The 22,319-nt window shown below is 39.6% G+C and overlaps 1 protein-coding gene and 1 long non-coding RNA gene across 5 annotated transcripts in view; one reads left to right on the top strand and one right to left on the bottom strand.

Moving 5' to 3' along the window:
• The window catches only part of phactr3b (phosphatase and actin regulator 3b), a 51,463-nt gene that overhangs the window by 19,523 nt on the left and 9,621 nt on the right, over positions 1-22,319 (bottom strand). The window contains exons 1-8 of one of the 4 annotated variants that reach the window (XM_032549948.1): positions 14,310-14,420; positions 8,622-8,780; positions 8,400-8,474; positions 8,111-8,251; positions 6,620-6,856; positions 6,344-6,551; positions 5,091-5,281; positions 1,980-2,133 (exon numbers count right to left, since the gene is read on the bottom strand). In XM_032549948.1, the coding sequence (XP_032405839.1) occupies positions 1,980-2,133; positions 5,091-5,281; positions 6,344-6,551; positions 6,620-6,856; positions 8,111-8,251; positions 8,400-8,474; positions 8,622-8,775 (1,160 nt within the window). In that variant the 5' untranslated portion in view covers positions 8,776-8,780; positions 14,310-14,420. The other 3 variants (XM_032549950.1, XM_032549949.1, XM_032549947.1) reach the window with 3 other exon arrangements.
• LOC116710741 (uncharacterized) lies at positions 557-20,469 on the top strand. The gene is made up of 3 exons (XR_004337124.1): positions 557-1,242; positions 12,348-12,355; positions 20,458-20,469. It is a non-coding gene; the product is annotated as an uncharacterized LOC116710741 (long non-coding RNA).

Genomic DNA, 22,319 nt, shown 5'->3' with positions numbered 1-22,319 from the left:
CGTTTATGCTGTGCTCTGTACGGGGAAAAATCTGGAGTTACAGTTGACATAATATGATGTTTTAAGAACTGACGATTATCTGACATCAACTTCTTTATGGATACCTTCTAACTTAGGAGATAAAGGGAAAGAAATGCTGTTTCTTTAACCTTTGTAACTATTATGTGAGTCAGTGACTCAGATAACGTTCAATCAATGTCACTGAAACATCCCTATCCGCTATCAAAACTTTAAAAGCAATTATTGAATGAAATGTTCTGTTTTAGTTAATGGGGACTTTTAGCTCTTGTTCAGCTAAATGCTACACAAACAAGAGGTGACCAAATTATTTAACTTACACAACACTCAGACGGGAAATCAGTACGTAGTGCAATCTCCTTCAAGTCTGCAGTATTTTTATTTCTGCTATTTGCTCTGTTTTCTGCACTGGAATCACAAATCAAACTGCATTAAAGACATGTAGGAGTAGTTCCTGTCCATCAAGTGTAGCACACACACACACGCCCACACCCACACACCCACGTCCACCACAACCACACACGCACACCCCCACAGACACACACACACACACACACGCCAATGATTATTTCTGTATTTTCACCTAGAAATGGAGTTAGTCTGTTTCTGTAAAAAGGCCAGTCTCCATTTAGAGCATGTTTGGAGTGAACAGCTTAAGAAACTCTGGAACTGCTTGTGAACTGCAGAACATGTACTGTAAAAGCAAAGCAAAGTTAAATGTGTGAGGCCGAAAAGTTGATACACCTCCTAATTTTCTGTTCAGCACACATCTATTATGCAACTCTGAAAATTATGATGCGATTGTTACAGATTTCAGGTATAAATGCTGGTGTTGTAACTAAACTTCTGCTAGCAGAGCCAGTCTTTGTGTTATTAGCAGAAAAACAGCCTAATAAGAGTCCTTGCAATAAGAGCACACAATGACAAATCCGATCACACTGCTCTGTTCAGTCCACCTCAGCATTTCAGAAAATCCCCTTCCTCACTCCAGGAATTATTCTGCAGCAGAAAGACCAGTACTAGAAAGAAAAGAAAGAAACTCAGAAAGGTGCAGACTATTAACAATGAAATCTTTGTCAACGTAAACCTGCGTTCTGCGCTGAATATCATTCAAAAGCAACACAGACATCTGCATTATGATTATGATTGCAGTTTTTTGTCCAATCACCCATCTTTAAAAGACTGACCTGCCAATTCTGATTTTAGGCAATACAGATTGTTTTTGTCTGAAAAGTTGCTAAACGTGGTGACAAAGATGCTAAGTTGTAAACAGTGGGGTGGCTTCTGTTAACCATGCATGTGCAGATGTGACCTGCAGGGCAGGTCTAACAGTCAGTCCTCTGACGGCTGGTTTTCAGACCTTTGGTTTCAAATGCAAGGATCGGCCGATCATCAATTTCCCCTAATTAAGGAAATAGGTGCACCGATAAATTCATTTCCATAAATTTAACTTCATATAAAAAACTATTGTCATAGGTGTTATTTTCATAACTTTGTCCACTGTTTGTATTTCAAGAACTTCAATAAATGTAAATTTGATAACATGATTAAAGCCATTACTCAAACCAGCTCTGTGATATAGAAAATATTTTTTTTAATCATCATTGATATTGTTATCACAACAGAATCACAACATAGAGTGATAAAATCCAGAGTCCATATCATCCAGTCCTAGGTATTATATTGCCATATCACCCTAATGTTTGTAATCTTTGATGACTAAAAAAGTAGCCATGCTTATCCATGAGAACAAATATTCCCCACAATGCATTGCTATGAATAAGGAAAGAGTGAGTGCTTCTTATAGGGATGTTAGGTGTTACAAAAGGAAGACAAAAGCAGGTAAAATGTAGACAAACAAGCGATGTGATGTGAAATGAGCCGACATACTGTACATGAGGTGATGAGAGGGGTGGGGGGTCTGACGGTGTGCTGAGCTGGGTCCACACACAGCGACTCACTTGGCCAGCTTCATCTCTATCTGCTGGCGGATTTCCTGTCGCTCTTGGTCGCTGCGGACCGGGAAGATGTTGCGGTCCTCCAGCTCCTGTTTGCTGGGCCTGTTCCGAAGCTTCACGGCCAGGAGCTCTTTCCTCATCCTGCGTGGGAGTGTTCCTGTTGAAGTTCAGAACACACTTCGGTAAGGGAATGGTAGTTTTTCAGCTGCCATCATGGCCAGATTTACAGGGAAGGCAGGGGGTCGAAGCTTCCAGCCCACTAGCAGCAGCATTATGTGAAATCAACTTTTATGAGCTTTACATCATTGTATAATGTTATTCCTTCTTCGAAAACATACCTGGAGCGTTGCCCTGATTCAGGGGCGCCGCCATGAATCTTGGGCCCCATGACAAAAAATTTAATTGGGCCCCCTGCGCAGCTGCTGTTACAATTTCTTGAGTCTATCTGACCCATCAAAAGCATCACAATTTTAAAGACTTGCAACTGCCTTGCTTTTTTTGGTTCAATACTGATACTAGCACAATATTTACTGCTCATGAATTTTACATGCTCAAAGAAAAACAGACATACATTTAAAAAACATCTATATAAATATGAAGTGTTTCTGGCAAAAAACAATCTACTGGAAAAATATGAATTTAAATCACATCAAGAAGATACATTACAGTGCTAATAGGAAACATACAGTAAGGTTCTTAGATGTGCATTTGTTTAAAAATGTACATGTTATTTACGCTGAAGGAGCTGCTGCCCCTGTAAAGACATGGACCCTTAATACTTAAGAAAAACTTATGGAATTTATTGTACAGGTTCAAATTTTAGCCACTAGATGTCAGTGGATCCAAACTGAACAGCTTTGATTGCTTTGTACTGCCACTTTCATATCCTGTAATAATCATCACCTCCTGCTTTGCAGATGCATTTGTCAACAAACTACATGGTTCAACCAATAAGCCACTGATATTTAACCAAATATTAGCATGAGTGTTAGGAATATTTTGATATCAAAGATTACCTGGGTAAAAGTAAATTGTTTTCCAATGAGGATTTCATTAATTAGATGGAAAAGATACATTAACTAGGGCCGTTTTAAGTAAGTGCTCCCTAAGCCTAACAATTTGTTGGCCATCAAGAGTCTACTGTCAGAGAGGAGTCCAGAGAATTTTGAGAATACAAGTTTTTCATTACAATTCTATTGTTTTGGTTTGACAAGTGTCCTCATTCACATCTTAAAAGCCTCTGGTTCTTGACTGGGTGAATATTAAACAGCTCATTCTGACGTTTTAAGGTGAAATAATCTTAAAACATCAGCAACTTTACCTAAAAAGATACAAAACTTCTAGAGGTGTGCTGATCAATCGGCCACCGATCATGATCACCGATTTCTGTGAAACAGTATTTGATCAGTGATTGCTGATCACTGTCTCTTATTGCCGATCACAAAAACCGATCACCTGCATCTCATACTTTGCAGTCTGCAGAGGCCCAGTGTGCAGCGTCTCTCCCTCTTTCCTTCACACTGCGCAAGCGAGCAACAGCAAATAAGTGATGTCGTGTGGAACTTCAACACTCTGAGAGTGAATGGGGAAATTTACATGTTGCAAAAGAAAAATACCTCGGAGATGAAGCACACCAAAGTGCATCAGCACAACGAATCAAATAGGACATTTAAAAAACAAGCATTGACAGACTTTGACTACACTGCAAGTAAAAGACATCCAGAGCAATCAGACGTCGCATCTCACAACTACCAACACTCACCCAGATGAGGATGACAATCAAAAAGCTAAGCAAATAACCTGAAAAATTATTAAAACAATAGCACTAGCGGTAGAAGATTCTGGGTTCTGCTCTCGCTGTTGGACCGCCGACATGCGATACTGGCAAGTTCATATTTCACGTTCAACCTCCACCAGACAGTGAACTCTCACATTGAATGCCTGCTTAAACCTGTAACTTAAAAAAAAAACAAAAAAAAACTTTTTAAATATGTATTACAACTTTAGCTGTCCTAATATGAAACGGATAAGCTCTGAAAAAAAAGAATAAAGAAAAATAAAAGTCGGTCTCCTCTGCCTCCTTCCTGTTCTGTAGAATTACTCCGCTCAATCAGAGCCAGTACCAAACAATTAGCAATGCCCTCAGGAAGTTTGGATTTAGTAAGTTAGAATTGTTTATTTTGATGCAACCTACATTTGACTTTGAGTTAATGTTTTCTTTTTTACTTGACATTATGTACTGTACGGGCAGTGTTGTGAGATTTATTTGACTCTTGTATAATTTAGGGTACCGAGAGTCTTACTGTTAAATATTGTTTTACTGATTGCAGGTTTTTCAGTTGTCTTCTTGACAACTGAAAAACCTGCTGCTGCATTGTGTCTAAAGTATTTTGCATGTTTTATGTCTAAATCAGATGAATTTATTGCCAGATCCTTTTTTCCATTTACCAGATGACATAGCATTTATACCTAAAGCAAAAAAATTAACAACCAATCCAGGTGATTGACAGTGATCACCTGATCAGAGAATCCCTAAAAACCTCCATTGTTAGAATTTGACTCCAGTTCAGGTTTTTTCTTGAAAAACTTATTAAGGTGTTGAAGGTTTAAGAGAATCTCAGTAAGAAGATCCCCTTCAGTCCAAATAATCTACTCTTGTTTTTCTGTATGGACCAAAGCATACATATACATTTTGAAAAGTAAAATGTTACAAAATTTTAATTAATATTAATCCCAGATTGGCATCACTGATTTTGTAGCCACTATATATTTACATCCAATCAACCAAATGCTGGAACCAGACATTTGTTACATCTGTGCTAATGTTGCAGCCCAACAGTTTAACAGTTTCTGCCCCAGTCACAGTTAGATGTCCAGGAATTAGGCCACCACAGCAGATGCTGATAGGCAGCTGGAAGTTCACGCCAGCAAGTGTGCTGTTCATCATCGCTTCTAATCTGCCTGTCATCCCCTGGCTGGAAAGGCCATCAATAAAGATTAGATCGCTTCATAATCATCTGGAATGGCGCCTACATTTAGTTAGCTTTGTGCACTATGCAATAGGGAGAAAGAAAAGGAAATCTGAAGGCACAGCTCTGGTGCCAGCACACCTACCAGAGATTACCGACTCGTTCCAGCTGTCCTGGTCGCTGGCGTACTGATCCAGGCTACAGTTCTCCTTGTTCTCGTCTGACCTCTTCTTGCCGTCCATCTCCCCGAGTGACTCCCTCTCCATGCTGGACGTCCGAGACAGCCGGCCATCCGCTCTGCGCTTCGGGGAACAGCGGGCTTCCTTCGTCTGGAAACTGGGATCACATGTCACAAGATGGATCTTTCATTGTCATCTTTGGTAAAGCAGCAAAGGAAAAAAATTGTTTCGATCAATGCAAAAACAATTCAAATGCTGAATTGAAAATAAGCAGGAATGTTGAGCCTCATTCACACTCATTAACACAATTTTGACCACACATGAGCAGGAAATCGCAGGTATAACAGGTTTGATTATGTTGTCGTAAGGGGAAAATCGGGGAAAAAAATCATGTGTGAACTGGGGTTTAACAGCTTGTGAGACAACCACAAACTGTTTGTTGGGGTTACTGATGTGAGACTAATTTTTACAATTTATGGCATTTTATATTTTATTTTTTATTTTATCTACAACTACTACTCAGTGGTAGTTGTTATTGTGTCTTGTCTCTATGCTGTAACTGCGAAGTAATTTCCCTGCTGGGATGAATAAAGTACTTCTATTCTATTCTATTCTATAACCCAAAAACCCAAAAACGATGCACAACGTTGAAGTCTACAAAAAGGGGTACATGGTTTTCAAAGTGTTTTAAATAAGTGTTTTTCACTTCAGATTTGTTCAAATGCAATTAACACTGAGCTCTTGTGAAGAAGGAATGGGAAAAACATCTCACGCTTTTTTTATTTTATGAAAAAACCCAGCAAACATAATTTGATAGGGAAATCTACACCTGTAAACATCGTAGAGACTTAACCCAAAAAGATCTGAAGATGTATTTAACTAGAAAATAAAAGTTTGTCTGTAAGATTTGTTTTCTCTTGGGAAACAAATTTTACAGAAGTCGGTTCTACAAAGTTTTGACTCCGAGAGAACTGAACAAAAATGCATGACACACTTTCCAGACTTTCATTCTTAAAACTAACTGAAAAACTATTAATCAATCATGACAATTACAATTATGACTATATTGACGTTTGTGGTTATGAAGTGACCAAATATGGAAAAAAAAAGGTCAAGAGGTATATTCACATCCGAGACATTGTATCTAGAACATTTTCAGTCATTAAATGAAAACCTTTCCCAAACTTTCATTCCATTTCAACACCAACATTAACCTGACCTCTCCTGTCTGTGTTTGGTGGCCAGGGCACGATGCAGTTCCTCAATGATGCAGCTGGGGGGCAGTGGCTGGTGAAGGGCCCCAAGGTGCGGAGAGCCGGTGGGTGTAGAGATCCTGCCTCTCAGCAGGGATCCGTGAGGTTCTTTGGGGAGTGTGAAGTTCCTCGGTAATGTGGCGGGAGACTTTTTCACAGAAACTGGAGGAGCACCTGAAGAAGCAAACGGTCAGACACTAGTACCAGAACGCATGTCTGTCTGTTCGTCAAGGTCAACTCACCATCTAAGCTGCCCAGCCTGGTGAGCAGCTTGACAGGAAGACTTGGTGGAGGAGGGGTGCTGGCTCGTCTCTGGGGCTTGGCTGCCACCATTTCCTGTTTTGCCTCAGCAGCCTCTGCCGTTTCCATCGTCCGCTCCTCACTGGAGTTGCTTAGTGACACGTTCCCGTCTTCTGCGTCTTCGTCCTCGCCCCGATTGATTTCTCCAGCCGCCTTCGGATCTTCTTCCACATCTTGAACTGAAAAGGGAGCAAGGCCTGGTTTGTTTCTGAAGTCTCTGTCTCCACCTGGTGGACCATCTCCTCTCAGGAAACAAATTTTACTGCACACTTTTATTTTCTAGTTAAATATACTGAACACAAAAATCTCACTTCAATTAACAGCAATTTATTTACAATCAATTAGATCATGTTATTATTCTCTATTCGACATCCAGCATTTCAATTTCAAAATAAAAAAAATAGTTTATTGATCCCAAAGAGAAATTAAATAACGACTCCAACATGCTGGCGTAAAGAGCGCCATAATTCTAGTATTCTCAAGTTCTTGTCATACTCCAAAGCCAGGCAGAGAATGTCTTCATGGACTATGTTACTCAGTGTGTTATATCACCAATTAGATTTGGCTACAGTGGTGTGCAGAAAGTTTTGTTTCCATTGACCATATACGTAATTGCGCAATTTGAAATCTCAAAAACCAATTTGTTAAATGGAAGCAAACTTGTTTCGGCGCTGGGTGGAGGTGGTTTTTTGGCCATATAGAAATTTGTCTATTTCACAAAACTGCAATGGAAACACTTTTTTCACACAAGTCATGTGATCAACAACCGAATGTTTCTGCAAGGGGAAATGAAAAAGACAATGACAGAAAGTGTTTGGATGATGATGGTGCAGCATTTATTAATGTGTGATTTTAACCGTGTTTCTTTTTAAAGAAAACACTACGATTGCCAAAGCGTGTTATATAAGCACAACAAAGTTGTCCTCATATTTGTAATGGAGGCACATCTACAATCTTGTGTGGGACATAGCAACAGAGAACTGTCTTCTCGTCTTTAAGACCTTTTTGACAGTCAAATATGGGAACAAACTTTAAAGTTACTCTATAACTTCATTTGTTGATTCTAAGTGATAACGCTCAGATTGTAAACTGAGTGTTATCACTGCTCACTTATCTGAGCAGTGATAACACTCAGATAAGAATAATAGGCCAACACACTGATATAGTACCTCAACCCTAAACACAAGAATTTTCTTCTTTAATTTTGAACTACCACCTGTAGGTCTATTGTGTACCATCGCAATACAATGCATTAAAGTTTATGGCTAAAGAAAAGGATGATGATGAATCTATACTTTAATTTTCCCTCTTGTTTAAATGTAAATATTGATTCCTGCAGCTTTGAATTTGCCAATAAACACTGTAAGGTTTTCAGAGAAATAACTTCTGACAAGGTCATATTTGTGCCCTCTGTGACAGCTGCTGGTTTGTACCTGCTGGGGCTTCTGAATCGCTTCCCAGGTCCTCACTGGCACTGGCCAGGGGGGCCATGAGTTCCTCGTCTCTGTCCTCGCCGTCTGACTGGGTCGGGGTGTCAGGATCCTCGCCGTTCCCCCCACAAGTGAGATCCGACTCTGCGTAAAAGCCACAGAAAGGACAGCAGTGAGTCTGTTTAGCAGTTGGGCATCATGTGGCTGAGCAAGTAGACTGTGATGAGCCTGGAACTGTTTGTGTGCATGCTTGGTGAAGGGGAGGGGAGGGCGTTAATCTCTGGTTTTGCACCTGTTTCCATCTCCCCGGGGCTTCGCTTGACGAGCTCATCTCTCTTCTGTCGTACAGCTGCCTTCTTCTCGGCCACTGAACAACACAAACATTCATGAAAATTGGCCCAAAAAGTGTCTGGCAAAAAATGAGAAACCGTGAGCAAGAGCATGCTCCGTTCTTCCCCATCCTCCAGCCGATGCCCCAAAACGCAGGAGGAAACCAGTCTGTCTCACCGCTCACCTCCAGGGGGCCTCGGCTTCTCACTTTTCTTTTTCCTCCACTTCCATGGCTTGAAGATGCGTCCCAGGCTCGCCAGCTTGCTGTTGCGTCTGACAGGAGGCGTGCGGATTCCTGAGACCAGGCAATCGGAGTGCAGCGCCCTCTGCTGGTCCATTACATCTACAACAGAAAGCCGCTATCTTAAAACAGGATGCAGACAAAACAATCAAGGGCTTCTCAAAGCCCTCACAGCTTCTTTAACCTCTCCTAACACAATTGGTCGAGTACTACGGCCATCATGTGACAGAGGAAAAAGTGGGTCGGTGGCTCTGAATGCTTTATCTAGTCTAATTCCTGAGAGGAAGACAGAATCGTATTGTCCGCGAGTGACTCACATGGTTTCAGGGCAGACAGGGTCTTCCCAGGCCAGAGATCCACTCACAATGGAATGCTTTGGAAAACGACACGGGAATAAATAAAATCAGCTTCAGCACAACTGGCTTCTCTCAGGATCAGTGTAGACATCTGCAGCTGGCACTACTCACAGATTTGACTATTTTGGGAGGTGGATGTAGAATGTCTGTATCTGTCCCAATATTGAAATAAATTCTAGATCAGGTATTGGTGACAATTTGGCCTATCAATAAAGGTGGATCTTTCTTTCTTGGTTACTTGCACAGGAACAGGCAGTAATCATAAGTAAGAAACACTAGAACATTTATGGCCTCAAGCTCATTTGCAACACACATCCGAAGAAGGACCTTTAACAACATAAAACAGTTTAAAGGCAGTCAAACGGGAGGTGCTGGGACTGGGTGGTTCAGTTGGTAGACTACAAGCATAACGGGCAGGCTGTAGTCCTCAAAATGGTCGTCCTGGGTTCAATTGCTGGGGCAATTTGCCCTCTCTCTCCTCCCCGTTTCCTGCCAATTTACTGTCCAGTGAAGGTTAGTAGTGCCAAAAAGTCTTTTAACAAAGACAGTAAAACAGCATGGTAAGATAAAATATTATATACAACATAAATCTTAAAATGACTTTAAAACTGAGCACAATGAAACAAACATAAAACCATCGTGGGCTGCTGTTAATCATGTCTACAGGACTGGTCTTCTGAGAGAAACTGCATCAGTCTTCATGTGAACAAGGCAACAAGTCTGCAATCGGTTTCAAGTCCTGATATTAAGAATTCCACAAATTCATGTCTCAGAGAGAAAAGGCCGTTTGACCAAAAGAGGTTACTAGACCTACAGATCTGACAGGAGCAAGGCAGAATATTTAAAATATGTATACTAAACAAAGTTTGATGAAGTTTAAAAACGGTGTCAAAGTTCATTATATCTAGATTTGTGGGAACATGGCGATGATTAAATTTGACAGATTTTCTGTCTAAAACTTTAATTCCTTGGTAATAGATCAATCTGACAGGCCCCTTGGTTGTCGATATTGCTTGAAACCAAGAACTTAAGTGGGAGAGATTCAATACGACACAAATAATGAACGACTACTCAAGACAGACGGTTGCAGTATTTCTCTTTTGTCTTTGGTTAAAGACCATGAGCCTGCTTTTGAATCAGTCTCCTGTCTGCTTGCATTCACATAAGCATTCAAACTAGGGATTGAAGTTATTGACTAATTAGTTCATCAATAGTTGATTGGTCTTATCAATCGACAATTAATTGATAAGCTGCCACTTTCTTAAAAACCAGAGTTTTCTTTTGTATCAAGAGGGCCGACCATCTTTTCATAACATGAAGAGCTAAATTTTTCAGATACTGAATTTAAAAAAAGAAGCACATCATTGTGTTTAAACATTTTTGTGTGTTACCTGTGTTAAATACTGACTGAATAAAATGGAACTTGTGATTTTATCACATTATTACACCTACACAGCCCTCAAAATTAACCATGCTTATTGACATCATGTCATTTTCCATAATGTTACAATTTTTCTGAGTTATGTTCTCCACTTTTCTGTCGCCATCACATCCTCGCCTTCATATCAACTCAGTAATATTTTATTGAGAAGTGGGGGGTAGGTTACGCAAAGGGTTTGGTTCATCTGACACACTGCAGTGTGAAAGAGAACCACAAGCAGCAGCTGAAAATGTAGCAAATGTTGACATTTTGGTCCCAATCAAACCAGGACTACTGGACTATCAGGTATGATACGCTGAAGAACAGAACAGTGATACCAAACACACTAGCAAATCTACAATACAACAGTGGAAAAAGACACTCCAAAGACTTTTTGAAACCCAATAAAAAAGTGTTCAAATCAAGCAACTGCTGGATTTAGTTGTCTTCAACACCCAACACTCAACATGCAAGCAGCAGCAAAATGAACATGTGCCACTTATTTCTGTTGGGTAACCCAAATAGCTGAAGATTTCCTCCATGTTGATTGACAAACTGCTTTAAGGATACTTTGATCTCATGCCACAGACAGAGCAAATCAGCTGCTTCCCTTCTTAGTGGGGCGCCCTGACACATCCAAGTCGGCGGGATAAGCAGCAGAAGAGGCATCTTGATGACAGGCAGGCAGAATCCACAGAGGCTAACTGAGCTGACTTCTGTTATGCTTCAGCAAGAGGTGGAGGATGGCTTGGAGAACGGACAGAAATAGGAACTCCTACGCAGTCTGGCTCCGACAACAAGCTGACAGCTCAGGGAGCCTGCAGCTGAGTCGTGGGCAGCCAGCGAGCGGTTCCATGAGCAGAGCCACCTTTAGCTTCTATCGGCAGAGTCTTCATCCACAACATCTGTTTGTTTTTGCACCACAACTGGTGCAAAAGCTAAAATGGAATTTGTTGTGATTCATCGTGAAGAATTCACGTATTTGGTGAATATAAGTATTTGATGGACAGATTTACTGACACCTTTGGTGAAAAAAAATGCTTCAATAAAATTAAATAATTCTGATTTTACTGTATTATATCAACAGTATGTTTTTTAAATCCACCCTTTAATTAGAGGACACTGGGTCAAGGGGGAAAATATCCTACATTGAGAAATGCTCAAAGAGAAAATCAGTAAGAGCACAATTATTGATGTGAAATATGGATTGATGGGTCATCAAGTCTCCATGACAACCCTTACCAACGTATCAACCAATTTGTTTGAGAGAGAAAAAAACATTTTCTGTCCTGCCATTACAAGCATACAAACTGTAGAGTTTGCAAGGATTTCTCTTTGGACAAATAAGAGAAATACGAGGTTTTTCAGCAACAGATACTCCGGAATTGCATGGCATGAAACACAGGACAACTCATGCCCATTCTAACGTATAGCGGAGGATCTGCTATACTGTGGGCCTGTTTTTGCTCTAAAGAGCCTGGGAACTAGAGCTGCTTTGTTCACAAAAGATTTTTATGCCAATGTTTGTCCCGATTTCCCCCTTCTTACCATCTTAAGGACGCTGCGATTATTGGCATGGCTCTAAAGATAATCTTAAGAGATCCTTATGCTGTGTGTGGTGTGTTAAGGGTAATATGGTCCTCTGGGAAGGACGACAGGACCGCTCTGATCTGAAAGATATCCAACATGTTGGATTGTTTAGGTGTGGTGAAGCAGCGTGTGTGGTGTTGTTCCCCGAGCACAAACGTGAACGCGGCCTGTTGAATGTGACGTGTAGCTAATAAGAAACTGAGGTGACGGAATCATGGAAGGGAATTCAAAATGCAAAGAAGACAAAACAACTTCCATGGCGCACCAGAAACTCCGGTGGACAGCAGAGATTTCTTTGTATAGTTTTTTTTGTCTCTGCTAAATAGTCCACAAATGGTCACCATTGCTTCTTCCCAGTCAGCCATGTTTGTTTACTCTGTTTGTTTGGTCTCAATAGGTTTTGTGATATTTTCCGTCTGACCTCTGACTGTTGGTATGTCGGAGAAATTGGTGTGTGGTATGTTGCTCGACACCATGCACTGTACAACCAAATCTGTTATACCTGACATTTTTTTATTGCCATGTGTGTTGTCTCAGGTTTTGAAAACTGTCAGACAATTTTAAAATCTTGCCATGTGAACCAGAAACAGTGGCGTGATTATTGTTAACCGTGCATATTCATATGTGACCTGGTGGTCTGTCAGTCAGCCCTCTCACTGCGAAGCAAAAGGGGACATTTGGTTGATTTTCAGACATTAACAGAGGTTCATAAGATCTGTGGATAAAATCGGTTTCACGTGTAAAAATCGGTTAATTTCACAAAATTAAGGAGATCTGAGAGAATTTATCTAACTTCTAACCTTGTTAGAGTGAATGTTGTCATTAGTTCTAGCCTCTCTGTATGTCTTAACCTTGTGAAGTGTAATTTTAGAAGACTGAGTGTTCTCCTACTGGTGAAAGGGACTGACCGGAGGGCTGCCAGTAGTAGCTAGACAGTTTCTTTTATTAAAAACAATTAGTTTTAATCATGTTTTTATTCCCCCAACATTTTTTTTTCCGCAAGATATTTACTTTTTTTTAAATCAAGGTTGGTAATAAATCTATCCATTACTCAAACATGAGAAATATGTTCTCCAAATACTAAAAGATAAGGAAGCAGAAGAATGTGTAGGGGCAGAGACGTCAGAATCTTCACATCAAAACGTTCATTCATGCAGATGATGAATGGGAAGCAAGAAACCGAAGAAGTTAAATTTAGTAGCACACTGAATATAGGAAAATAAGAAATGCTTCATGTCACATTGATAGTACGTCTTCCCTCCACGCTTTAAGAAACCCTCATAGACCTGAAGAGATAACCTCACAAAGTACACAAACAGCAGTAAGGTCAATCAGAACTTCATAAACATGTGCTGGATTATCGCCTCAGCTGCTTGATCACTAATCAATGTGAGAAGCGGGTCAGTTGTCCAAGCCGTGGCCGCCCTGCCTGGGATGCGGTGAGGAATCCAGGTCAAGCCCAGCGTAACTGTAACAAGCTCACCCAGGGTCAGTGCTGCTGTTTCCATAGCTACCACGCTGGATGCTGCAGGAAAAAAAGGCCCTTGGAGGCAGAGAAATCACCACGGCATGAGGAACACGGAGTTGCTGGGTGGATGATGGGAAGGATTGTTGCCACACGGATCGACATGGAGTCGCAGCCAATCACAGCCCGGCGTGTAAACGATGAATAATGCAACCCGGGGAGAAGCTCATTTTTAATTTTTAAGACGCCCTGAAATGTTCAAGTGGAGGAGATGTACGGGTCGGGGGGGCGGTGGTTGTTCATTTTAAGTTGGGGGTGCTGGCAGTGCAAAAATCGTAGGAAAATTATATCAAGATCCATAAAAAACTGGCTCCTGATAAGTTAAATGTTGTAGACGGTATCGCTGTTGTAAGCAAATGTTCACTACTACCATTACTGCACTCACAGAGAGCACATGGAAATGTCACTTCACAACTTCATTAACAAAAACTCACGTTCTGTGTCAATTAACTTTAGTTTTAACATAGAGGTAAGACCTGGTCTTGAAATACTATGTAAGTTAAGACAAGCTGCGGGAATTCTCAAATCAAACACTCATAAAGGACAACTTTATGGACATAGGTAAATTCAGCACCACTATTATGATCAAAACTCACTATTAGCCGTCAGGTATCCAGCGCTCCTCCAGCTCTCCGTGTTCACTACATAGGTTCTCCAAGAACTGACTAGTAACGGAACACACCACAACGCCTGTACGTTTTAGAAAATAAGATGAATATACAAATAATAAACGTCTCTACCTGCGCCAAAAGTCCGAAACGTGTCGGTTTAACTCCGACGGGAGCCGCAGGGACAGCGCGCGCGAGCCGGTGTTACATCTGCAACTAGCTGCTCGTGTTGATGTAACGTCATGTTGACCCCGCCCCTCCCGACGGGAGGAGGAGGGAGAGGGAAATGGAACACACACACACACACGCACCCCCACACGCGCGCACACACACTCAAGCTCAGCTGAGAAACAGACAGTATGAGACTCAGCGCCTAAAAATTATGAGAGAAATTACGGTTTTACTTAGGTTAACGGCTCAACCACAACCCAAAGATATTAGAAACGTTTTAAGTGAAACTTTATTTTATCCCAACAAAACAGCAGACATTCAGCGCCAGAGTAGGAAGCGAACAGCAGAGACCAGTGGCGGTTCTTGCACTAAAGGCTCCCTGGGTGAGCTTCTTCTTCTGCCACCCCAAATACATTATGTTAGTGTAGACAGCAGGCAATGCAACCAAAATCCAATTTTTTCCCCTCATATGCAACTCATATTCAACATTTTCATGGCAATTTGAGCGACCCAATTCAATGAGGGCTAAGGCTAAGAATCTTTTTTTTCCTTTTTTTTCATAGAATAAAGTTGTATAAGAATAAAATAAAATTATGACAGTCATACAAAAATAAGTAGGAAAATACAATAATAAAGTCATAAATAACAGTATGAGTGATAATATATCAAGAATGAAATTGCAATATTAACTCAATTCTTCAATAAAATCTCAAGACCAACTTCCTGCCTGAGCTAAAATGGCTAAAAGAAAACAAAGGTGTCATACAGCATAAAAGGTAATTACTAAGGAGACATATGAAAACGTCTAGATTGAAGAAAGTAAGAAGCTCTGAAAAAGATTAAATGATTGGCATTTTATAGCAATTTTAAAGCTCTTAATATCAAGGGGAATTTTTTGCTTACATAGTCGTCAAGAAAAGACAAATTACTGGCAAATAAAGACGATTTTCTGCGGCAGTAGAAATTACATTAGGCGATAAAAGCTGACAATGTAGTATTTCTGCTAATGTGTTAAAATTAAAAATAAATGTCAGGATTTATTTTTGATACAAATTGGTATTAATATCCCTTTTCTATATATTGCCATAGTTTCTAGCGTAGCGGCTAGTCGAAGACCAATCGTTAATAATTCACTTAGCAATAAACCGAATGTAAACAAACTCTGTGTGGTTTCTGATCGACCTTTTAGCTGGACACACACACAATGGCAGCACACAGGGAAGGCTGTGTTACATCAGAGATAATAAAGTCAGTGTGTGGACGTCTCCTCAGGGACAAAAACCGTAAGCAACGAGTATTAACAATGATGTAGGAAATGCAGCTCAACTCAAAACTCATTCATTATTTATAGGACTTCATTTTATACTTAGGGCCAAAGATGGAGGGCAGACACAAACTGCCATCAGTCATTCCCTGCAGCTGCAGATGTACATATTCTAAAACACTGGAAATATTCAGGAACGACCAGAGTTTGAGTGAATTGTGGGGTTTTACATTAACTAAACAGAAACATTTTCTTAACTGACTCAAAATAAGTGATATTTTTAATTTATAAAAAATTAGAAAAAATTATATCAACACAAAAGGAATGCTAATATATCGACACAGAAATCTTGTATAAATGTGACAGGCAGAAAAGACGAATCTTTAACTCCAGAAGTAAAGAAAAGACACATTCTAAAGTTTGGAAAATCACCAAATGGCAGGTTTTCTGCAGATGCCCCTTAAATCATGAGATGACATTTATTGTGATTTAGCACTACATAAATAAACTGAATTGAACTGAAAAAAGAGAAACCATAAACGTGCTTATCCCAACATAACTTGATGTGACCTTTCTAGAGTAAGCGTCAACTCAATAATAGCTGAAAGCTTCACCATTTTTAGAGATCAACATGCAATAAATCTAAGCTATATGTATCAGAGTTTTGCTGTGTGTGTGTGTTAGAGTGTGTGCAGTCACATGGGAGATGACAGAAATTGGAGAAACACCCTCAGCATCAGCACTATAACTGCTCAGACCTGCAGTTATGAAATGCCCGTTTATGGGAAAAAATGCACCAAAGCTCTTTAGGATTGATTGCAAACCTCAAGTGCAAAGCGCTCTAAAGTTCAGAAACAAAACACGCCGCAGTGAAAATGTCTGGATAATAAATATAATCTTCTGCCTATTCTGACTTTTCCAGCACAGCCGGGATGAGTCAGGACTGGAGTCTAGTATAAACCCAAGACCAGATCAAACATCCAGATATTTGAGTCTGCTGGAAAGGAGGGCAGGTTGGAGCTGCAGAAATGTTGAATGTGGTTGACTTTATGTACCAACCATTTATGGAGAGAGTTCAGGCAGCATGCAGAAGGAATGAAGGTCAAAGGTGAGTTGTGACACAAAAACATAACTCCCAACACTTAAGATTAAAAAAAAAAAAAAAAGTAAGGCCAGCAATTAAACCTAGTTTGAACTGTGGGAGGAAGTCAAAGTACCAGCAAGTTCCATACAGAAAGACCTCAGGCCAGGATTTGAATTTAAGACCATTCTGTCACAAGGTAACAGTAAAAATAACAAAACCAGCAGAACTTTAAATCTCTTATGTACAGGTCAGTGCCAGATATTTAACTCATTAATTTAAATTAATTAACTACATAGATTTTAATGCATTCAAGTTTTTAGCGGAATTAATCGCTTTTTGTAATGGGGCGATTCCAGTCAGAACCTTTTGTATTCTCACGTTTCTGAAACGCCCATAAACCTGACGCACAAGCAACATCTGCTAACAAAAGCATTAGCAAAGAGGCTTCTCTTGGCCCACTGGAGCTTTATTTTTGCTTAAAAAGAAAAACTTGCTGATTGGACGCTGAAAAAAAACAGATATTAGGCTAAAAGGAGTTAACAAAACTATTCAAGCCTGAAGTAGCATCTCAATGCTAAACATGTAGCAGCAGCAGCACAGATGTCCCACATGCTAATGTCAGCATCTACAGTCCACTTTTCTAAAGAAGCTCCATGAATGATCAGACGTTCCTGAAACTGAATGGATAGAATAACACTTTGCTCCAATCTGAAGATTGAAGAACCTAAATAACAGATTAAAAACAATAAATATCTTTGTTGTTGGACTAATATGTCTATTTACACAGTAATTTAGCAGCAAAACAGGTTTTGAATTGAAAATGATGCTTATTTTGCTAATGTACCGATTCCTTACAGACCCTACAATCAACCTGATTAAAATTTTTAATCGAGTCCCGCCACTAATACAGGTATGAAATTAAAAATCAAAAAGAGATAACATAAAGAAACAAAGTAGAATAAAGCAAAGTTTTTAGATTACATTATTATGTTATTCTTTCTATAAAACCTAAAAGGTTGGGTAATGAAGTTACCAAATGGTGAGATGCTACAGATCATTTTATCACATTTTCCAGCAGATATTATGTTTTAAAATGCATAACGGCAAAAGATCTTTTTTTTTTTTTTAAACAAATAATTTCTATTTAAAACAAAAAAAAAATCTACATTTTTTATAAGGCTAAATTAAGATCAGCCTGTTTCAAATGTTATTTTACCAGATTGGCTCATGACCCAACAGCTCTGTTAGCACTCCAGATGATCATTTGAGTTTAACTACAGCAGTGTGTTTCCACTGCCTAACTTCCAGCAGCCCTGCTGCGGCTCTGCTTCGGTCCTGCTCCCCTTCAGATATGCTGAATCATTGATCAGGTATGTCTGCTCGGCCGTGGAGCTGCTGCCATGTCACCGTGACAGATGGAGGACGTAGTGGTGGGGAAGAAAGTACCTCCACTGAGCCGCGCATGTGAGCAGGAAACATGATGCCTGGGATTCCTCTGAAGGGGACGCTTCAGGCCTGGAAGGAGGCCAGGACTCCCAGTGCTGCTTTGGTGTAATAGGAAGTTTGTACTGACTGATTTCTTAGCCAGAACCAGAACTGGGAGACGTCAAACTGGCTTTTGTTGTCTGCCCAAGAACTAAATATTGAGCTTTGAGACTTCATCTTGCTTTCATAAGCAGTTATTTTACTGGACAGGTTACAATATGCCCATTGTTGTTGCATTCCCATTGACCACAGAATTGCGCAATTTGACTTTTTGAAGTTTGTGAAATGGAAATTTCAAAGAAACTCTTGTCTGATGGCTCAGCATGTTTTGTAATGACTTATTGTATGAACAAACATATTCATACAAATATGTTTGTTCGTATGTTCGGATGTATATCCGTATGAACATATGGATATACAGTATATTCGTATGAAAAAATTATCCAGACCCGTTACGACAAGTTTCTAACTTATAGAAACACTGCAATTGTGGAATTGTGTTTTTTTCGATGTTAGTGGAATATCCACTAGATTTTGTCCACATTTGGAATGGAAGCACAGCGACTGCACCACTGTTTGAGTGGTGCAGTCACTCAAACAATTACAAATATATCATTAGGTCACAGTCCACAACTTTAATTACATTTAAGTTGTAATTTAAATGTATGTTTAATATGTTTTTTAGTTAAGCATATTCTTTTACTAAAAACATCCATTCTTTCGCGATCACTTCTGTTTGTTGGTTTGTCTCCGACAGTAAATTCTCATCCTCAGTTAAACAGATAACTTAAAAACAGATTACTTTGATCCAAGTTATATGTAACTTGGATTTTGATCCAAGTTATATGTAACTTGGATCAAAGTAATTTTCTTACAGTGAAGAAATCCTCATTATGGAGAAGTTTTGAGGTATTTTGTTGTGAGGTATTTTTGTTGAGCACTGCAAGCTTGTGCTGCATGAAAAACGTTGAGTAACTTGTCAAAACCAAGTACCATTCAAAAAGTGACATATAACCACAGGCACTGAAGTTTTCACAATGTTTATTAAATACAGTCCAAGCTCTTTTTTTACCACCCCAATCATCAGCCTTCTGATCCAACATGATTATCTAAACCTAATCCTAAAGCAATCAACCAATAAATGACCAGTCAGTCTGGAGATTAAAGGTTTAACAGACTCATGTTGCTACCATGTAATAATGCTAGCAGTACTATGATATAGATGGTAAACAACTAGAACTGAGTGAAAATAACATGACTGTTAAAGGTAGCTCAGTTTCAACAGAGTCAAATATTTCAGTTGACTCAGAACACTGCTGTTAAGATATGACATTATTTCTTGATTTGAGAAGTAGCAGTTCAACAATATGAGCCAGAGATTGTAATTCATAATTTTTCTCCATATGTCATAATCTGCAGTTGTTTAGACTCTTAGTTTCATTTGTGTTTGTTTCTATTCTGATCATTTCTTTATTGTTTATTTCCTGACCGTTTTGGATTAGCCCATATGTCATTTTATTTAGTCTGCTGTTTCCTGCCTGGCTCTGTTTTTGAACATTTCTTTTTTCCTCCTTTAAATCCACCCGTTCCGACACTTGACCCGGGTTTGGAAAGGCAAAAACTAAAAATTGCTTTTGGTGTTTATCGATTACTATTTTTGGTTAACAACTACCATGTACTTTTTAAAAATAAAATCTGCAAAAATAAGGCAATTAGACATATGAATGAGCCCCTTGAGCGAGGATGGATGGATGAACACATAGATGGGGATAAACATTTAATGCCTTTTCTTTTCTGTTGGATTCAAAGCTTTTTTATTAGGCAATCTGGACAAATTGTTCCTGCTTTTTGTGTCATAGAGCCTTAAATGCCCCTTTTCCCAGTGGAAAAGAGGCAAAAGATGATGACCGGCTAAAATCAGACTCAGGACGTCAGTCTCAAAGAAGCTGTGGGCATTTATTGCATCATTTATTATGGCAAATTTCTAAACATAAGAATTTTCATTCATCATTTTCACAACAAACTCCAATTAATGATTCCTAGCTCGCCAAAACTGTCAGTATTTATTGGATAAGAGTTTTATCCACTGTTGTTCAATAAGAGTATCAATAAATAAAAAAATGATGAAATCCATTTGCTGTGCTTAGTGATGCAAATTACACTTCTTTATGAAACTGGAGTTCTAAAGATGCATGATACACATTTTTTAAAGAGCAATATTTGTGTTTGTGGAGATTCATGCAGTACAGTTAACATACAGTTACCTAAGTAAGAAGGAATAAATAGTTATTTTATCGTTATCACAATAGTACCACAAAATATCATGACCAAGTCAGTGGTTTCCAAACGTTTTGCACTGAGGACCAAACCTGTCGAGTTGAAAACACTTAGGGATCACAATTTATTTATTTATTTATTTATTTATTTATTTTTCAATGAATTGGTGAATTCTTTTCTTTTTACCTGCTCAGCAACAAAGAACATTTAAACAAAAAGGTCTGAAAAAGGATCTCAAAGTTGTACAGTTTCCTAACTTATGGATCAAGATATCAATTTTAGTTTAATCCCAGCAACAAAAAATGAGAACTGTCTTTGAAAAGCCTTGACTGTATTTAGTTCATTTTAGCTACTAGGTGTGATTACGTCTGTTTTCAAGTAAAAAAGTCACTGAAGATTTTTGGCCCTACTTACTATAAGATTAACATGGAAGCAAACAAAAATAATGACTTTTTTTGTACCTAAAATGTATCATTTAAGACATAAATTTGTCATTGAAAATGTCATACAAAGAAAAAACAAAACGTCTTGATCTGCAACAGCTCCATTTGCTAGATTCCACCCAAGGGCCACACAAAAGGAGAAATACCTCAACAAGGACCTCATCTGGTCCCCAGGCCACACTTTTGACACCCTGCTTTAAGTCTACATTGCCCACCCTGACCTCACGTCACAGTAAACCAAAAATCTGTATAAACCAGAAAAGGCCTGAGTCCTGTATCCACAGAGACGAGTGTTGCTTCCGGATTATGATGTAAAGTTTCAAAAACTGGAGAAAGAGCAAACTTATGAAATCAAAATCTGACTATTTTTATTGTGGATGTTGAAGTCACATTATTACTTCCACAAGGTGAGCTGGAGTCCCACAAGAGCCGCAGTCTGGCACTGATGGAAGGTTTCCACTTCTGCTCTAACGGGAGTTAGGAAGCAGTGCTCCAGATTCAGCAGACTGATCTTTGCAGCTGCAGTTTCCTCTCTTCAGTTGCCCCCCCGTCTATTTGCCTTTCAGTCTGCTCTCTGGGCTTAAGCGTTGCTTTAATTACATCTGCCATGGGGAGTAAAGCACTTCTCCGTGTGACGGAGCCCACGCTACACTGTCTCTGTTTTCACTGTGTGTTTTGTAAAAAAAACAAATATCTGAAATGAATTGAGTCTTGGGTGGTCTGAGTTGCTCTTCCATGAAGCCCGTAGTGATCAGCAGGGCTCACTGTGTGCAACATATTGCTTTTACTCATCTCTGGAAGGATTTAGGTCAGCACATGAAACATTCATAAAAAGATACTTAATATGTAAATGGCTGACAGCTTATGTCAAGTAGTTTCCCCCCCGCGGCGGAGTGCAGTTGCTGGGTAGATCTCCGCTTCTTCGTCGACAGGGAAGATACTTGGATATTTACAGACGTGAGGATACACTCCCAGTCTGTCAAAACCCCGACAGGACGGAAACAAAATAGCTGCACATCTACAGTATGTGAACACACTGAGACAGTTTCAATCGGCAGGATGTGGCGATGGTGAAGGGCTCAAGCGCCCGACACGCACGACCGTCAAGGGTTCGAGTACAGGCCGGTTGACCTTTGCCCCATGTCTCAAATAAAGGCCACTAGAGCCGAAAAACATTATTTAGACAAAAAACAATAGCAGTATGAATGATTGCAGTGCCTTTGTGGATGAGGGTAAATGAAGGAAGGAACCCGCATCACATATTTCTCTAAGTCTTTACTGACTTATTTTTAACTCTGCCTGTATGATTGACAGATTGTGCAAATCTGAGCAGCATTTGTAACATGTCAACAGTGTGTTACAGCAGAGGCCGCAGACTGTCGTCGGTGTTGGAGGAGGGGAGACAGTGTTGGGGGGAT

The sequence above is a fragment of the Xiphophorus hellerii genome, chromosome 20 (assembly GCF_003331165.1).
Source record: "Xiphophorus hellerii strain 12219 chromosome 20, Xiphophorus_hellerii-4.1, whole genome shotgun sequence".
NCBI classification, from domain to species: domain Eukaryota; kingdom Metazoa; phylum Chordata; class Actinopteri; order Cyprinodontiformes; family Poeciliidae; genus Xiphophorus; species Xiphophorus hellerii.
Note: the sequence above shows the minus strand (reverse complement) of the source record. Positions and strands in the feature narration are given on the sequence as shown.